This window comes from Pseudorca crassidens, chromosome 6, assembly GCF_039906515.1.
Source record: "Pseudorca crassidens isolate mPseCra1 chromosome 6, mPseCra1.hap1, whole genome shotgun sequence".
Classification (NCBI taxonomy): domain Eukaryota; kingdom Metazoa; phylum Chordata; class Mammalia; order Artiodactyla; family Delphinidae; genus Pseudorca; species Pseudorca crassidens.
The window spans coordinates 55,355,552-55,375,086 of NC_090301.1; the positions used below are offsets into that span (position 1 = coordinate 55,355,552).

Genomic DNA, 19,535 nt, shown 5'->3' on the forward strand with positions numbered 1-19,535 from the left:
GGTGGGAAGGCAACTAGCAGTCTCTGTTAGAGATACCACAGTCCTTGTGGGGTAAATGACTCCATCCCCAATGGGGCAGAAGTCATAAGCCTAGAACCTTTTAAACTCCATTCTGTTCTAGCCAGGGAAGAACCCAATAGAACACGGTGCCTGGCACAGGTACATGTGTGACATATATAAACAGTTATTACTAATTTTCCATCTTGATCAAGTTACATACTAAAGCTTTATTTTAAAGGTGGTATTTTTAATGTAAATGTCTAAAAACATTTATCCAAAGAAGTCTTGGCTCACTTCTGTGTTCACCATTATTGTTTGATTATTTGTTTTCCAAAGCAAGTTTTAAAAACTGCTGGAAGCCTCCTGTGGTAGTTAATACATTATCTTAAGTAATTTAATGCAAATTAATTTTTGCACAACCTTGGGTTTCGAAGGCCACTGAACTGGGGAGGGGAGGTTTGAGGTTTGGGGGAATCTGCTTGCTGCCTCCCATCTGGACCCACAGCCAGCTCCGTCTGCTCTCACTAGTAGTAACTAACACTTCAGCTACTCCCCTGCCAAACGCACCATGTGGAGTTTAGCTTATTTCCTTACTCAGAAAAATGTTAAGATGTATAGAAAGATGTGTATTTCAGGTTTTCTAGAAGACTCAAAGGGATTATTTTAGCATTTCAAAATTCTGCTTTTGTACCATAACTCAGATTTTCCATTGGGCTTTATGGTTCTTTTCTTTTCTGTGTTATTTCTGGCTTTCATTCCCTTTTAATCCCACAATTCTCCTTTTCTGGTAGGTCTTACAACACATTCATATCATATGGGAGCCACCCAAAGGTTCAGGGTAGAGAGCAGCCAGCTCGGCTGTGTGATTTTGATTGACCAGGATGGCTACAATGAGAGTTGATTGGACAGGACCCAGGGGAGGAAGCAGGGAGCCCAGGTAGGAGCTGCAGGAGGTTAAGGCAGTGGAGAAGTGAGGGCAGCCTGAAGTAGGGTGGTAGGAATGGCACTGGACTGACACACGGAGACAATCTGGAAGTAGGATTGAGAGGACTTGGCGATAGTTTGGATGCGGTGGAAGAGGCAGAGGTCATGGATGATCCATAGATTGCTGGGTTGGGCAGTTGGGTGGAGAGGTAATGCTTAGTTCCCTGAGGGAGTAAACCTGAGAGCAGAGGAGGGTTCGGAGGAAGGCGATGAGTTCAGTTCAGGACAATCAGTTCACTGGCTCTGACCTTTATGACACAATGGAAGAATAGAAGGTTGACAAGCCAATTGGGATTCTTAGCAACTACAGCATTGCAACGTGACATGTAAAATTCAGGAATATGTCAGACTCAATGATGAATAATCTTTACCTTTGGGAACCAAGAAGGATTAGCAGTTCAACAATTCACTAATTTAAAAGTTTGGGTTTGCTGCACAATTAGCCACTTCTCTCTGAAGTCACATAGCTTAAGTAGAAGCCTCCTTTGTTTCTTGGAGAGAGGTACTCTTTACACATGTGGCTGGCCAGTCTCGAGAATTCAAGAGGCTTTCAGGAGCTGCCACCACTTGCATGCGTTCTTGCCCCTTCTGTTGATGGTCTGAGCAGAGATGACACCAGCTGGTCATGTCTTCAATTACTTTCCTTTTCAAAATACCAACGCCCAAGTCAGCTTCTGGACATTCTCACCCAGGAAGTTAAATAATCATGTTAGAAAAGTGATCACATCTTCATTACAGGGATATTGCCTCAAACAAGATATATGAGAGGGGCTCCAAGTTTATTTTCATATTTTATCAAAAAATTGATATTTAAAAAATATTTTAATTTCTTTCTTCTCTGCCATGCATTGTATCTCTTAGTTTCTGATTATTTCTTTTGGGTAAGGTGGGGATGGAGGACAGCAGAAAATATAATTCTTATTGCCAACACTCTGGAAATACATGAGTCAACAATAGGAAGTAAAAACCATCTTCCCTCTTTGTCTTTTAAAAAAATAAATAACTAGCCAGCTCAGATAATTTCCTCAAAGTTTTTTAAAGGTATTAATGACATAGTTGGACATTTTCAGGGTTCAAGAAAATCTGGTTGTAATTTGGTGGTGTTCCTCTCTCCCCTCTGCAAGACTGTAGGTGCAGGGACTTTTTCTAAGAGCATGGCTTTCTCTGCTTATTCCCCTGTCCCACATCTGCCTCCATCTGTCCAGCAGTTGAGCTCCAAGAAGTGATTGTGGTCAACTAATAAGCACACATGGGGCCAGATGACAGCAGATGTGGATACTGATGGCAGTGGGAAAGCAAGAGTCACACTCCTAGCAGCTTAGCGAACTGATAAAAACAAGCTCTCAGCAATAATGGTAGTAAGACAGAATACTATATTCATTTCCCAAGGGGCTCATTCTCAGGTTGCTTTTACCGCAGGATCTTGTAGCAGGTCAGAACGTACTGACCCCACTCGTCCTGGCCTTACCCCATCCTCCTGCCACTGCTCTGTGGGTGGAGTAGATGAGGGGTGCTGTTCCCAGAGATGACTGAGCTCAGAGCTAGAGATCCAAAGATACAGGCCTTGATTCCAGTCTCCCTTGGAGCTCATGGGCTAGTACCCAAGACAGAGTTGTTTACAACGAATTATAGGGACTTCCACTGCTGGACCAGAGTAACAGGGGGAAAAGAAAACCACCAAAAAACAAAAACAAACAGAAAAATACATAAAACAACAGTTTTCAGACACTGGGCTACAGGCAACACAATACAGTGATTCCTGAGAAAGGGGAACAAATGAAATGGGCCCTCCAGGTGCCCCAGCTTACTCCCTGGGGAGGGTGTCCAGGCCACAGCACAGGGAGGGGAACCCAGGCAGAGCTCGATGGTCCCACTGAGACGAGGAGGCAGAGCCAGGAACCTGGGGAGGCCAAGGAGGTGAGAGTCCCCAGGGAAGAGCAGCAGAGAAGAGAGGGCTCCAGAGATCTGCAGAGGCCCCTTGAGTCTTCGGTGCTGTTCACCCCAGGCATGTGAGGAAACCACTGATGCTGGAGAGCACCAGCAAAAAGGAGAAGGCAGAGTAATCCTCAGAGCTCACCCAGGCGGGGGAGTAGTCCATGGTCCCACCACCCAGAATTTTAGAGAAAAACCCTGAAATAGATGAAGTTCTGGGTACGGTTCTCAGAAGATTACTGTCTTGGTAGTGGGGCCAGACTAGCCCTAGACTAAAGCTGCTCTGGACCCACCTAGCAAAGCTTAAAGGCATGCCTCAAAAGGATCGAATTATTATTTCCAAGAAACCATCAAAACTGCAGTCTCCAATAAAACTGAGAAACGTTTAAAGAAATTTAAAAAAAGAAAAGAAAATCAGGAACCCAACAACATAAAATTCATAATGTCTGATATCCAATCAAGAATTGCCAGGCATGCAAAGCAGCAAGAAATCTGACCCATAATGATGAGAAAAATCAAACAGTACAGACTAAGAAATGACACAGATCATAGAATTGATAAAGAAGGACACTAAGACATTTATTACATTTTATATGTTCAAGAGAGTAGAGGAAAGATTGGGCATGAAAAACAGAGTCATGGAAGATATAAAAAAAAGACACAAATCAAACTTCTAGAAATGAAAACTACAATTTTTAAGAGGAAAACTACACTAGATAGGATTCACAGCAGATTAAGCTCTGCAGAAGAAAAATTCAGTGGCATAGCAATAGAAAATTGGAATTTGATCCCTCTCCTCTCTATATACTCCAGATACTAATTTCTACACAGTGTGATTAGTCTCACTCAAGCATTATCATAATAATGTTGTTCCACAAGGCTCTGCTTTCACTCCCTCTCTGAAAGAATCACTGCAAATGATGAGGGAATCAACCTAATTATACATATATACATTATATATATATATATATATATAAAAATATATTCTATGTATTTATGCTTACATAGGCATAAAATGTTTATTGAAGGATACCCAAGAAACTGGTAACATCAGTTGCCTCTAGGGAAGGAAACTAAGTCTCTGGGGCAGGGATGAAAGGAGATTTTAACACTATGTTTTGTACCCTTTGTATTCATTGGACTAGTGAATGTGTTACTTATTTAAAAAATAAATAAAATATGGAATAAACTGTACATGCTGGTCACAAGTGGACTCAACAGTTGAGTGTGAAAGGAATGAAGAAGCAAGTGGCCCCTCAGCCACCTGGATGACTAGGTGCCCAGGGCTGTGTCCCCAAGTCAGGCAAGTATCCAGGGTCCTGTCTGTGATGGGCCAGGGTTGGGGAGCTGCAGTGAGCTTGGGAGTCTCAGTGATATCCATACACAGCCCAAGTTGGGTTTTGAGGTCAATAAATCAATCCTAACCGACACTTGGAGCAGCACATGAGTCATCAGCCTACTGCTCAGTAGATTCGAGTTTAAAGGGAGAGCACCCCCCCAAAAAAAAGAGAGAGCGCCCCAAGGATTAGAACCATCAGGTCGATTACAGGGATATGGTTTTCAGCTCAGTATAAAGAACAACATTCTAAAATCAGAACAAAGAGTAAACTGACACCCCCAGCCAGGGAGGTAGTGAGTTCACTGCCTCCAGACGTGTTTAAACACTGAATGGTCACGCCACGGGGATGTCAAGGAAGGGACTCAGCATCCTGTGGTGGATGGTGCCACACACATAACCTTTAGAGTCCCTCTGTGTGTACAGGGAGAGTGGGCAGATGGGTGATGTGTCCCCTTTCTCTTTTGCTAAGAGTAGAGTTAGTCAAACGAGACAGAGACCAGTAGCATTTGCACAGAACTCATTGGGTGTCACTCGCTGATTGTTTGTAGGAATACCCATATCTTTCTAAATACTGGTAGCAATTCTCTTGCTGATGGTACATTGCACGTAATCACCGTAAACCTTGGAATTTAGGTTTGTGGATAATCCCTTGCCTTCCTAATATTCTAATAGCTCCATATTCTTCCAGCTAACTGCATTTATATAACAAATTTATAGTGTAAGAATAATTCTTCAAGATGAGATTCTTGCTACCTTTGCCTAGAACCAGCACCTGACTAGAGGAAAACGATATTCCAGTGTGGCAAGTCTGTGTTTAAGGAGAATATGAAATAAAGAGAAGAAGGAATTCTGAGAAATAATGTACACCCTCCCAAATTTTTTTTATTCAACACAAAGAAAGGAAGACAGAGAACAAAGAGCTAGATAAAGGAAAGCAATCTGTTTGGGGCTAAGCCGAATAAACTTAAATAGTTTAAGGAATAAATTGGTGGAGTAATTCGAATCATGGGCAGGTGCTATGAACGTAATTTAGTAAACGCTCGGGAACCTGCCAAGGAAGAGAAAAATGTGTTGCTTTTGAGATCATTTCCCAGCAGCTTCATAAAAGAAAACTGATTACAGGAATTTAATAAGTAAAACAGAGCCAGAACTATAGTAATCAAATGAGTTTTTAATTACATTTCATGCAGAAAAAAATTCCAATTTGTGCTCCTGGGATTAAAAAAAAATAAGTTCTAGAGAAATGCTTTTGTGGCAGGAAAATAACATAAACACTAATTTCCATAGGAATTATAGTAGTCAGTTTAATTAAAAGGCTTGATCAGAGCGAAGAGGAGCCAGTGCCAAACTATACTAAAAACCATGGCATTCGTCCCCACCTCTTACACTATTGTCTAAATAAAACCACTGCATTAAGCAGAACACAGGCACCTGCATTTTTCTCATGGATGTAAAGGGGATTCTGATCACTGCCTGAGTTATTATGTTGCTGTGATTTATTATCATATGGCATAACAAATACATCTGGTTTCAAATTAGACGTTGTTGCTTGGTGTGATAAACATCGCTTATAAAAGCGAGAACATGCTGTGTTTAAGGGACAGGAGTGTGAGGGGACACTGCCACGGTGGAGCGCTCGCCGCTTAACAGGATCCCTGCATATTTCTGGGCTTTCAAACCCCCGCTTACCTTACATCTAGTTACACTTCACTTGTATCCCTGAAACTCCCCAGAGCGGAGGGTTATTTGAGGGGATACTTCAGGTCCTCCTAACAGGTGGTTTGCAGTCATGCTTAGGGGATTATCCTCAACAGAAAGAACTATTATTCTTCCTGTTGGAGGACTTCGCTCTGGAGTACCCGCTAACTATGGGTCCGGCTTGGAGAAGGCTTTTCAGGAGGTGTCCTGCAACCACGGTGGTTTAGTCACCGGTCACCTTTTGTTCCCCTTGTGATGAATGAGACACACCTGCAGGGTGTCTCCATGGGACTGGGAGTATAATCTCTGGCCACAGAACGCTGACCCAAGGCATTAAGCGGGACCATTTCCTTTCCAGGGGCTAAAGCCCCGCAGCCCCGTGATCCCTGTTTCATTCATTGCTTTGTTCCCCCAGAGGAGTGATCCACATTTTGTGAGGCTGAAAGTTTGTACCATTTGGGAGTTGGGGACCCGTTTTTAAAAATAACACAAAATTAAGTGCAAAAAAGAAATATTTAGAAGGGTCTCCTAAAAGTGAGGACCCTGAATCCTGAGCTTCCTTAGCCTTGTGGTCAGTCGGCCTCCAGCCCCACCCTACATTTCCTCTCCCTTCTCTCTCCTGCACCCCTCCACCTGTCCCTCCCTTCCACACCCCTTTTTCTTTTCTCTCGTGTCTATTTCCATGCATATTCTCATGGTGATCTGTCCCCAGATCCTGTGCTTTAAAAATGAGCTCCTCTCATCTCAGGATTTCACCTGGCCTTTCTCATTCACGTGAGTCCACCCAGAGTCATCTCTGGTGGAGCAAATGGTAGGTTTATTTTTGTAAAAATTTCAGTTCCTTATCTATTGAGATCTGGAGCCCTCCCTAGCAGGCAAAGATACACATACTAGTAGATGGTGTGAGCTGCATATTTCGTTTCTTGTTTGATGTGAATTTAAAACAGGATCATAATCAACTTGGCTGGCACCCCCTGGAGGAGAGCACAGGCATCTATCTTATTTTTTTCATTTTCTATATAAGCTCTATTAATACAACACAGTGGTGCTAAGTGCATATTTACTTCTTATAAATAGCTCACGTTTACCAGAATAATCACTTGCATTTCTTACAGCCAGCTGTCATTCTCCTCACAGCAAAAACCTAGAAAATCATGGCAGTAACTCCGGTTCCTCTCTCCCCCACCTGCTTTTGTTATATTTTAGGCATTGGTGAAGGTCAATGTGAAACTGAAGCCGATGCTGGATTCAGTAGCTGCCAACAGAAGTAAGTGGGAAGAGCTGCACCAGAAAAAGCTGCTCATCTCTTCGGCTGCCTCTGCCCCCTCTGTCAATCTCATGGTGACAGGAGATGACAAAGACTAACCCTCCAGGTCAGCCGCAGCTGTGAAATGACTGCATCCTCAAGAGCCAGCTTCGGTCCCACCACAGTATTCTTTTGTTCCTTTAAGCTCAAACAGACATAAAGTCTCAGGGTTGTGCTGGGAAGCATGCCTGGGCTTTCACCTTGCAGTGTGGTGCCAGCAGAAAGGACAGAGGAGGAGGTGGGGCGGGGAGCACATGCCCCAGGACGCTCACCTCTCCCTGATGAACACACATGGGCTGAGATGAAGGTTCTGGGCAGTGGGCCACTTGGGTCCAGGACCTGAGGACGGTTGGCCCTGCTCACTCTGAGCTGAGGGAATGTTGAACAGTGAAGGCATCATTAGCGCTGCTTCATGTTGTGTATGGCTGTTCTGTTTGTTACAAGCCAAACAACGCCTGCTTTTGCATCCTCTCCTGAGCTCCCCCTTCTGCGCCAGACTGTCCCAAGCATCCCAATTGGTATTCTGTAGAGATATCTTATTTTTAATCCTAAAGCTTCTTAATGATGGATCAGAACCTTTAGAATCGCCTACCTAAAAGAGAAACTATATTATCCTTACAAAAACCAGCCATTCCCAGTTTTCCCCTAAAAAGGTCGATAGTAGGAAGACAGCAAATGTGTTTGTCTGATTGGCGTTTAGACAAGATTCATAACATTGTATTGGGATTGTGGTCCCCCTTTTCAGTTTTTTAATTCAACCTTCATTGTAGACCAAGTCTTCTCCCAGAAGGAATGGATTAATAGACTTAAAGTAAGGGTGAAAGGAAATCTATAGGTGGATTTAACGCAAATGACACATGAACATTCAGAACTATTTCCAACAGTGAGACATTTCATAGGACGCAGCAGAGCCACGGAGAATGATCACTGACTACCTTTAGCTCTCCTAGTGATGAGTTTCAGTATAAAATGTAAGGTTACTACCAGTGCCAACCTAAAGCCAAATGGAAAGGTCTCCAATTTTGGATTTTTCCTTAAGTGTAAGATATAATGCTTGAAAGGTTAAGAAACAACAGTCTAGGCAGAGAACAGATATTCTGTAGAAAGCTAGGTTTATAGTAGATAAGAATAAGCTATATTAAATAGATGCAATGACTAGAAAGCTGAGAGACTGAGGACATGGTATGCCTTATCCAAAGAACGCTGGGCCAGAAGCTACACTTGTACCCTAGGTTTGGCACTATTCACTGGATGGCTTTAGACAAGTCACTTAACTTCTCCCAGCCTTTTTCCTCATTTGTCAAATGAGATTACACTAGGAAATTATTTTCAAACATGATTTAACCTTAGAACTCTTTGTTCAAATAAATCTTACAAAGAATCCCCAAGACATAAAACATCTAAAAGCCCAAGTCCTCAGTTTGAAGCTGGGTTGGGAGAGCCAGAGCCCCTACAAATCCTTATTTCTTTGATTACATACCTAGTAGCCCATAATTGGGCTCTGAGGAGTTTGAAAATCTCTGGACCAGATGAACCTTGAAGTCCATTCCAGCTCTAAAGAATCTAAAATTTACAAACCAGTTTTTTTCTTGTTGTTGCTCGTCAGTGTCAGTTATTAACTTTACTACTCAGAGGAACAGGGGCCAAGTTCCACCAAGGACATTTTTTTCCTGGCGCATAGTAGACATCTGGGAAATGTTTAAAGAATGGGTAGATTAAAGTACCAAAACGGAAGTAAGGGAAGAGCAGGTACCCATGGGGTAAAAGGAAGATTCTATATGGGCAGAACTAGAGGAAAAGAAAATTATAAACCAGGCAAATGGGGGGAAGAGAAGGAGGAGAGGGAAAAAGAAGAGGAGGAGGGGAAGCAAAAGAGAACAGCTAACAAGGAAGAGATGGGGACCGAGGCAGGTGGTAAGAGAACTGATAAAGGGAAGGTGAACATCAATCCAAACAAAGAAAAATGGCATGTCTTCCCAAAAAAATGAGGGTACAGAATCCTATCATCAATTGCCTAGAAAAGAGAGAAACTTGAGCAGGGAGGGGGTTGACAAAAGAGAGAAGGAAGGAGTAGGAACCCTAAAAATTAATGTTCCCAGCTACCTTTTACAGCTGTCTCTGCGGGGAAGACTGGAGAAACTAGAGGAGAGAATGAGTGCAGGAAAAATTGCCTCCACGGAGCAGGTAAGAGGAGGTTGTTCAGATTTATGGATTTTATTAAGCCAGTTTTCTGAATCACTCTGCTATAAAGGAAAACAGCTTCTGCCGGGCTGTCTCCCTCCTTCAGGTGAGGAACAAAGGGGGGGTGGAGGTAGGGACAGACTCTGGTCGTGTGTCTGCAGCTCAGAAGCACTGCAGGTGTTCCTAGCTATTGTGTCACATCATGTTTATATCACAAGTGGGAATTGAAAATCAGTCCATGTGAGGCAGAGATGAACCCACATCTGTCATCCTCCCCAACGATAAATAAATAAATAGCCCAGACAGACGAATGCCATTGTATCTAGAGTAAAATTTGAAAGCATGTGCTTTATGATAAAACTAGACCCAGGGTCCAATGGAGACTGCAGGTAGCTACACGCACTGTGGCTACCCTGAACGTTGATGCTGCATATTGCTAAGGGGAATGTAATTTATAGCACAAACTCTACGGCTTCCACTAAGGTTGAGTTTTCCTCTCATTTTCTTGCCGTTTTATTGGCTTCACTGCATGGTTGCCAATAGCAACACCCACTGGTAGCAAGAGCAGCTCAACACCATTGCAATCTGCCATACAGTGGAGCCCTGACAATGTCAACCATCAATCAAGCAGCTGTTTGTAACTGCCTCCATCTATTATTTCTCCTGTCTCGAGGTATCTTTCCTATTGGGGTCAAAATTCAGAAACTGCTGACTAATGCTCCAGTCTGTTCCTCCACAACCATGAAACAGTAGAAAAGAGGGTAGCAGCCTCCCTGGTGCCAACAACCCAGAGGGTTAGAGGTTGAACTCTTGGGCGTTTGAGGTATTTTTAATCCCTTTTCTAATGTATAACTTTCCACGAATTGGGGGTATGTGTGGTTACCCATATAATCTGCTTTTCCAAAATAGAGAAATTTTCCCAATCCTTATTATTGTTTACTTCCTATTGGAGGAAGGCATTTGAAATGTGAGCCTTCTTATAAAACCTACAACTGACCAGATTATGTGCGCTTCCTCAGGTCTCTTGGCATTAATGGTTGAAATGACTTCATCCTACTTTCTCCACGAAGTGTATTTTTTTCAGGCAGGCTATTTATAATTTTATTAGTCAGTATGTGGAGAATACATGCACAACCTACAATGTAACTGGCAATCCCAGCCAGGAGGGATGGCTTGGCAAACTGTAAAGGGCACTACCCCAGTGCACAGTGGATGGGGCTCCCCCAAGCCTGGCCATCAGCCAGACCTGTTATCTTGGGACTCTCAGGTCTCGGGTTTTCCACTTATAAAATAAAAGCACTGAGTTTTATTCAGTTCATTTCTGCACCAAAGGACCAAGCTGTATTTAACTTTAAAAACTTCTCAAAAAAGATAGGAGCAAAGAGGTCATCTCCTCACTAAAGACAAAATAAAAAGTTACATATATGGAGTAGATATAAAAACAACCTTATCACAGATATGTCTGAGCCTGCCTCTAGTGATCACGAAAGACATGGTCATCAGTACATGGTTATAGGTACAAAAATATACCCTTTTATTTCATAACTTTAGATTATCTCATTTCATAGATATCCCATAAATGGTAGTCAGTTTAATTTACAATTTATAAAGTGAGTCAAAAGAAGTTAAAATTGCATGTGTGCTTTCTGTTTCTAAAATCTAAGCTGTCTACACATTTCCAGGTATTTTATATTTGCATACTCATTGGGTTGGGTTGGAAATAATCTTTAAAATTTTGTTAGTGAAATAACATTATCTAATATTAATGCTACAAGAATTCAGTTGCTTTTTCATGTATCAAAATTTATCATATTTGATCCACTTACCTGAAGTCGTTAAACAGAGTCTGCTCAATTTACTTTGTGGTAGAATTATTTTAAAATCCATTTTTCCTTCTGACTCTTAATGAATTGCACAAAGATAAAATACAATTTCATCCCCATTAATAGTGTGAAAAACTCCTCTCGAGCAGGACAGAAATCTAAATATATTAAGGGAAGATTTACATCTAAAGAAAAATGTTTTGGCTGGAAGTAAACACTCATAAAGGATTCATTAAAGCAAAAGAGCAAAACCTAATTTGGGACCCTAAAAACTCTGGCAATGCCAGTGAAGTTTCATTGTCTGCTTCAGAATAACAGTCTCTGAAACTGTTGTTCTGCCGCATGCTGTAAAGAACTCCCAAAACTCAAATGTCACAGGAAATTTAAAGGTTGAGTCTGACTACAAGAAGGCCAAAATTTCTTAAGTTTCTTAAGTGAGCAATAATAGAATAAAACACGTAGATGGCAGAAATAAAGTGGTGTGTCTGGGGAAGTTCATGTTGAGTACTTGGATTTAACAATGCCTGAGGTCCTGCTTACATCGCTTGTGTACCTTTTCCTCAACTAGTAATTTGATGTTGTACATCTTTTCTAATTTAATTTTGAATGTTCTTGCATATTTAGTCCATCTCTCAACAGTGCTAAAGATAAGTTATTTATCTGTGTAGCATATCTCTACCAATGTCACTGAATATATACACTGGCACAGAAATATGTTTGTTTTATTAAGTAAATGAAGTATTTGCTATAAAAAAATGTGTTATTTCAGGCCACCATTTACCTTTGTGTTCATTTGCTGTGTGTGTATGTGTTTAGAATGTCGATTATTTTTTTCTTTAGACTTAGATTAAATCATATTTAGATGAATTTTAAAAAACACAAACAGCATTGTATGGGAACAGGAGTTTAGGTTTTGGCTAATCTCACTCCCTTGGTGAAAAATGCTTTTGCCATTTTATTTTGATGTACAATCATCTAAAAAGGATCCCCTACTGATTTGCTTCCTAAGTATTATTGTTTTACACAAAAGAAGGGAAATATGTCTTCAACTGAATTGTCTCACATCACTCCATTTGTGTAGATTTCCCAAGCTGAGGTGTCATTTTAAGAATACTACATTATAGACTGTTTGTTTGCCCATTTCACAAGCATCTAATCCATGATTTTGAAACTGCTTTAAGAGACCTAAATATCTTTGTTTTTAATAAAATGCTTAAAGTTTAACTAAAGCTCTGGAATAATCTTTATTTCTCTTAGGAAGGACGATTTAAGGACTGAACGAGGCAAGCATGCATCCGAATACCTACGATTTAAATTTTGACTGTCAATTTAGCCCATTAACCTTGTCCTGATCTGTGATGTTTGCCTGTGTGAGAGGGATAGTAGGACAGCCCTGTCCACGGAGCATTTTAAAGATGACAAAAGGGTCTTTGAATTATTGAGGTTTTTCTGAAGGGATAAGAGTCTGCAGCCCAATGCAGACGGGTTCCTGTGTCTGTTACAGATTGCTCAAATTTGCGTGGGCAATTACACAGGGGGATCGCATCGATGCAGGGCCTCCAGCCACTGATGCCATACAATTACACAACGGCTTCGGTGCTTAAACTTTAAAATTCTTACACCATTGTGCCTGTTCTATTAGAACTGCAGCAAATGATCCAAAGCCAATTCAAATGACTGGAGAGGAGGTGCTCGGGGGAGAGGGAAGAGGTGCAGTGTGGCCCCTACTGGCCAGCTTAAGCAATCACCAACCCCCCCGTGCTGAGGCGACCACAGGCTTCTTTGTGCTTTTCAGTCCATGCTTTTCAAGTGAGGCCAACAGTTAAAATTACCTAATTCACAGAAGGGCCATGAGGATTAATGAGGGAAGTTAGGCAAAGCAGGATCTGGTCCTGGTACAGAAAGTCCTGCATAAACACAGGGGCTTAGAGTAGCTCTTTGTTTGGATGGTTGATTGATTTCTTTAAATGTCAATATCCACAGTTGTGCCTTCTCTGGTAATTCCATTTATAAACCATGTTATTGTGCTCTTCCTAACAAGTTAATTTAGGTAATAACACCACAAGCCCCCAAATATAAACTACTTGATTTTTTTTTTAAAGGTATATCCAAGAAGGAAATCTAATTAAAATATTAATAAAGCTGGAACTGCCAGTGAAAGGAGAATTCATAATGAGGTTAAATGTCTTACCATCTGAGCATAAATGTTCCCAAATATTGATTTGGTATACAATTTTTCCAAAACTCTTAAAAGATTAAACAGATGATCCTAAAAGTCAATCAGTTACATTATCAATTTGACACTAATTTATTCTTTCTGCCTTCTTTATGGTGGAAGATTGGGGGGTGGGAAGGAAGAAGCAAGGGGACTGAACCACCAAACTGGCCATCCTGAAGAAAATGGCCTAGAATGAAAGGGAAGAGAAATAACAGTTGGAAAATGGTTTTGCAGAAGGTCTTTCTTTAACAAGGAAATTGACCACAGCTGTGGTTGTTGAGCTGTTCATAAATTACCAATGTTTACCAACAGGAAGCAATTACATTTAGAGGATAAATAAGAAAACATAACTTCCAACTAGTTTTAAAAGAGAATGTCAAATAGATTTCACATACAAATAGAATATGGAATTTGGTCATCTCACATTTTGACAGGCAGAAGCATAAGCATGTTAAGAACTTTTAGCTCCTATACATTTTGCCCGAATGGAATTCTTCTACATGGTAAACATGCCTCCCTTTATGCAGCAAAATCCACCCTGAGCCCAACACTGCTTTCCTAAAGTCTAATTCCTTTCAATAAGGCACTAAATCTTTTTATTGCAACCACAAAATTCTTTCTTATTGCTAGAAATGGTACAATACACTAACTTTTTTGATACATGCTCCAGCTTTCCAAGATTCTGTTGGAAACAAAATGATCCTTTATGACATTTTATAATATTCCACCCCATTTACTGCTTTCCAGAATTTCTATCATTAATTAAAGGGCCTTCTTTCACCATCCCCCTCCCAAAAAAAACCCTAATCTATTCCCCAACTGCCTGCCATAGACTAAATAAAAGTCAGTCTATCACAGCAGCAGGGATGGTCATGCCAATTTCACAGCGTGATTTGTGCGCTCATTTTATTTTGCAAATGACCCTGCCCTCCATCTGTCTAAGCCGAATGTCCTGCTTTTTCCAAGCCAGGCCTCAGGAGCAGCAGCACATGAAATAAGGAGGAAGGCACAGAACGTCTCCCTCCTGCCCGCTTCAGCAGCCACACTCACAGACAGGTACCAGCACAAAGAGGGAACCTCAACTGATGCCTGTAGGGATTGGAGAAATTTGGGGGACAGCAGAGATTCCTTCTATTTTGCTTACATTCCCAAGAAGTCATTTGAAGGTGAATGCTTTCATGGTGCGAATACAACTCTGAAAATCAGACTGATAGACTAAAGATATAAAAGGCAATTTCCCATTTCCATGTTCTGTCATGTTACCTTGATTTACAATAGCACCTCACCCAAAGTATCAGGTCATACATAAGGATTTAAAAATAAATACTGAGCCTGAGTTTCCAAGAGACAAGTGTAGTCAGGCAGCCATAAAGGTAAAGATCCTCCCCCAGCCACCTACCCACTCCCCAATTACTGAGAGGCACCAGCAAGCAACCCTCAACCCACATACCTCCCTGAGTTGAAGGCCCTAAAAGAGTGCACCCAGAGATCAGGTGGAAAGAAGCCCCGGAATAGAGTTATGGTGGACCCCATCAGCTGCTTTCTCTGGGGATCTTAGGTGGGCCAGAATGCCACTCAACCCGTCTGAAATGGGTACAGTTTGTCCCTTTCTCAGTATTCATGAGGTGGAAGGTTCCTTGTCTGGTCCCACCCAGAAGGACAGACCTCTGTCAATTTCTCAGCAGGGAAGACTGAATGAGTATATAAAGTCAGTTGCTTTATGATACAAGCAATCACATGCCTGCAGAAGTCCCCTGCCAGCTATACTGGGTGACTAGGAACTATACCACCCCCACTAGTTATTTCCTAACAGCTGCTCACAGCTGCAAATCAGATCTGGAAGTTCAAATTTCTACTGCCCACACCAAGTTGGTTCGTTGTTTTAATGGAGGAAAAAAAGACACTAATGTTCCAGAATACAATGTGGCAGCAAACACTGGGCCTTTACAAACTCATCTATAGGAAATAAATGGAATAAGTTACAAGCAGTCACTATTTCCTACTGAAACTATCTGCTGGATATCATGGCACTGCTGCTACCTAGCTGTGTGGTCTTGAGCAAATTATTTAAAACTTTCTAGTGCACAGATTCCATATCTGTAATATACAGATCACACGGTGGTCATTAAGATTAAAAATAATCTTAATGTGTAAATTGTCTTAGGGCCATACATATGGTTGGTGTTGGCTCTGGAATTTATACATAGAAAAGATGTTATGCGCAGCAAAAGGACTTGCATTGAAGCCTTTAAGTATATAGCAAAGACATAATTTTATTCGTACGCCGTTTATCTTAGATACTAGATAGTCCAAGGCAGATCATGGACGACCAATGGAGATGCAGGGAGATCAAGGAAGACCGGTTTCTTATTTGTAGTGAAAGTTGGAGGGCCAGGCCAATAGATATGGCCAAGATTAAACGCTAACATCTGTTCAGTAATAACTGTTTGGGGTGAGGGGGGAACACCTGGATCTAAAATTAAACATCTCCCAATACCAGATAATATTCACAAAACCATTTACCATTTGTGGAAACGATAAAAATAAGAACTATTATTACCCTCTGCATTTATGTCTTAGACAGTGTGCCCTCAAGGCAGCTTAAAAAGAGAGGCTACTCTAATTCCAGGAGAATGCCAAAGAGATATTCCACCTTTTCCTTCCAATTAAAATACAAAAACAAACCGCGAAACGACGCCATTAGTATGTATTGCAAAGTGTATAAGGCTAAAAAAGCAAGGGATTTCAGACCGCAAATCTTTCTTCCCCGCGCCGGAGACAGGTGACACAGCACGCAGCCAGCAACTCTCAATCAACCTCAACACTAAAGAAAGGCAAGTGAAACCTCATCTCCCGGCAACCGAGGGTCCGTCCCGCAGAGACTACGCCTCCCAGAGTGCAGCGCGGCCACGTTCCGACGTCGGCGCCATCGGACCAGTGCATGCCGGGAAGTAGAGTTTCCGTTTTTGAATTGCCACGAGGCCTTTCATCTCTCTTGCTGGACTCACGACCTTCGCAGCCCAGAGTCTTCGAGGGCCAATACAGTAGTTTAATGATTCACCTCAGTGATTCCTTTATATTCCTTACAGAGTTTTTCCGTTGCAAAGCAATATCCGGACAAACAGCCTTCCGTTTCCGGTTGGCATGTTGCCGTGGTAACAGACGCACAGCCGAGGAGGTTATGGCGGGCCTGAGCGGTGCGCCCATGCCCGACGGGGAGTTCACCGCGGTCGTGTACCGGCTCATCCGGGATGCCCGCTACGCCGAGGCCGTGCAGCTGCTGGGCGGAGAGCTCCAGCGGAGCCCGAGAAGCCGCGCCGGCCTGTCGCTGCTGGGCTACTGTTACTACCGCCTGCAGGAGTTCGCGCTGGCCGCCGAGTGCTATGAGCAACTGGGTCAGCTGCACCCGGAGCTGGAGCAGTACCGCCTGTACCAGGCCCAGGCCCTGTACAAGGCCTGCCTTTACCCAGAGGCCACCCGCGTCGCCTTCCTCCTCCTGGACAACCCCGCCTACCACAATCGGGTTCTCCGTCTCCAAGCTGCGATCAAGTATAGCGAGGGCGATCTGCCCGGGGCCAGGAGCCTGGTGGAGCAGCTACTGAGTGGGGAAGGAGAAGACATCGGTGGCGAGAACGAGCTCGATGGCCAGGTCAACCTGGGCTGTTTGCTCTACAAGGAGGGACATTATGAAGCCGCGTGTTCCAAGTTCTCTGCTGCCTTGCAGGCTTCGGGCTACCGGCCTGACCTTTCCTACAACCTGGCTTTGGCCTATTACAGCAGCCGGCAGTATGCATCCGCACTGAAGCATATCGCCGACATTATTGAGCACGGCATCCGCCAGCACCCAGAGCTGGGTGTGGGCATGACCACTGAGGGCATTGATGTTCGAAGTGTTGGCAACACCTTAGTCCTTCACCAGACTGCTCTGGTGGAAGCCTTCAACCTCAAGGCCGCCATAGAATACCAACTGAGAAACTATGAGGTGGCCCAGGAAACCCTCACAGATATGCCTCCGAGGGCAGAGGAAGAGTTAGACCCTGTGACCCTGCACAACCAGGCGCTAATGAACATGGATGCCAGGCCTACAGAAGGGTTTGAGAAGCTACAGTTTTTGCTCCAACAGAATCCCTTTCCCCCAGAGACCTTTGGCAACCTGTTGCTGCTCTACTGTAAATATGAATATTTTGACCTGGCAGCAGATGTCCTGGCAGAGAATGCTCATTTGACTTACAAGTTCCTCACACCCTATCTCTATGACTTCTTGGATGCCATGATTACTTGCCAGACAGCTCCTGAAGAGGCTTTCGTTAAGCTTGATGGGCTAGCAGGGATGCTGACTGAACAGCTCCGGAGACTCACCAAACAAGTACAGGAAGCAAGACACAACAGAGATGATGAAGCTGTCAAAAAGGCAGTGAATGAATATGATGACACCCTTGAGAAGTATATTCCCGTGCTGATGGCCCAGGCCAAAATCTACTGGAACCTTGAAAATTATCCAATGGTGGAAAAGATCTTCCGCAAATCTGTGGAATTCTGTAATGATCATGATGTGTGGAAGCTGAATGTGGCTCATGTTCTGTTCATGCAGGAAAACAAATACACAGAAGCCATAGGTTTTTATGAGCCCATAGTCAAGAAGCATTATGACAACATCCTGAATGTCAGTGCTATTGTGCTGGCTAACCTGTGTGTTTCATATATTATGACAAGTCAAAACGAAGAAGCCGAGGAGTTGATGAGGAAGATTGAAAAGGAGGAAGAGCAGCTCTCCTATGAGGACCCAGATAAGAAAATCTACCATCTCTGCATTGTGAATTTGGTGATAGGGACGCTCTATTGTGCCAAAGGAAATTATGACTTTGGTATTTCTCGGGTTATCAAAAGCTTGGAACCTTATAATAAAAAACTGGGAACTGATACCTGGTATTACGCCAAAAGATGCTTCCTGTCATTACTAGAAAACATGTCAAAACACATGATTGTGCTTCGTGACAGTGTTATTCAAGAATGTGTCCAGTTTCTAGAACACTGTGAACTTTATGGCAGGAACATACCTGCTGTTATTGAACAACCCCTGGAAGAAGAAAGAATGCATATTGGAAAGAATACAGTCACTTATGAATCCAGACAACTAAAAGCTTTGATTTATGAGATTATAGGTTGGAATATGTAGTAATGTCTAATAATGGCTTTTATCAAAATGGCTCTGTTAACTATACATATTTGCAACTCTTTTATCTGTGTTTGTCCTTTGGCATCTTCACATTTGTGATACGTTGAAATTTGTACACTTTAAAATTATAATTAAAATAATTTTGATGTATCTTTCGAGAAACCTCACAAAAGAATTATAATAAAAAGAACTTGAACCCTAGAAGGATTTATGAAAAATTCAAAAATGAATGGGGAAGTGTGTCTAATAGTATTTGTAATGCCTATGTTCTCTCTCCATTGTATCTTTTGTGTTTTGCTATATCCTGAAAAAATCCTGCATGAGAAGATTATATCATCCAGAGACCAGGCACTATCAAATCCAGAACTCAGTTAATGTATAGAACATCTGGACATTAGTAATAGGGTTTCACATTATACTTCAATAATTTACCCTTAAGTAACACTAATTAGTAATGCATACATTTTGCATAGATTTTAGTATGTCTTGGCAGAATTTTCCAATACAATTGTAATGCTTTATCTAACAAGAATTCCTTATGTTCTAAATTTTTTTTTTTAATCTGTAAGATTCAGTAGGAAATCTTGTGCCATAGTAAAACTATGGTGCTATGGTATGGAGACAATAAACAATTGACAAATTTCTATGGTTTTCTTGTGTCCATTTGTGAATAATTTGAATATATAATCTTACTCTTTGCATAATTGATCTTTAACAGTGATTAATAACAAGTACCCTTAGAACTCGGTTCTTAGTTCTTGTTTCTACTTAAGACACATTAATACTGGACTTTGTTTTTATGTTGTAGCTTTTTGGAAAAGGAAAAATATTCTATGCTATTCCAATGACCCTATCAAACTCTCCTACTCATACCATAG

General features: G+C 42.0%; 2 protein-coding genes across 2 annotated transcripts in view; both read left to right on the plus strand.

Moving 5' to 3' along the window:
- The window catches only part of PDE11A (phosphodiesterase 11A), a 420,155-nt gene extending 407,657 nt beyond the window's left edge, over positions 1-12,498 (plus strand). The window contains exon 20 of the mRNA XM_067741438.1: positions 7,160-12,498. Within this exon, the coding sequence (XP_067597539.1) occupies positions 7,160-7,318 (159 nt within the window). The 3' untranslated portion in view covers positions 7,319-12,498. The remainder of the gene's footprint in view (positions 1-7,159) is intronic.
- Positions 12,499-16,357: 3,859 nt separating this feature from the next.
- LOC137226474 (intraflagellar transport protein 70A) lies at positions 16,358-19,301 on the plus strand. Its single transcript, XM_067741437.1, has one exon. It carries the CDS (start codon positions 16,423-16,425, stop codon positions 18,655-18,657), a length of 2,235 nt encoding a protein of 744 aa, XP_067597538.1. The 5' UTR covers positions 16,358-16,422; the 3' UTR covers positions 18,658-19,301.
- The last annotated feature ends 234 nt before the right edge of the window (positions 19,302-19,535 follow it).

Excerpts from the sequence above, each read along its gene's own strand:
- LOC137226474 (XM_067741437.1), top strand. The coding sequence starts at position 16,423 with ATGCCGGGAAGTAGAGTTTCCGTTTTTGAATTGCCACGAGGCCTTTCA.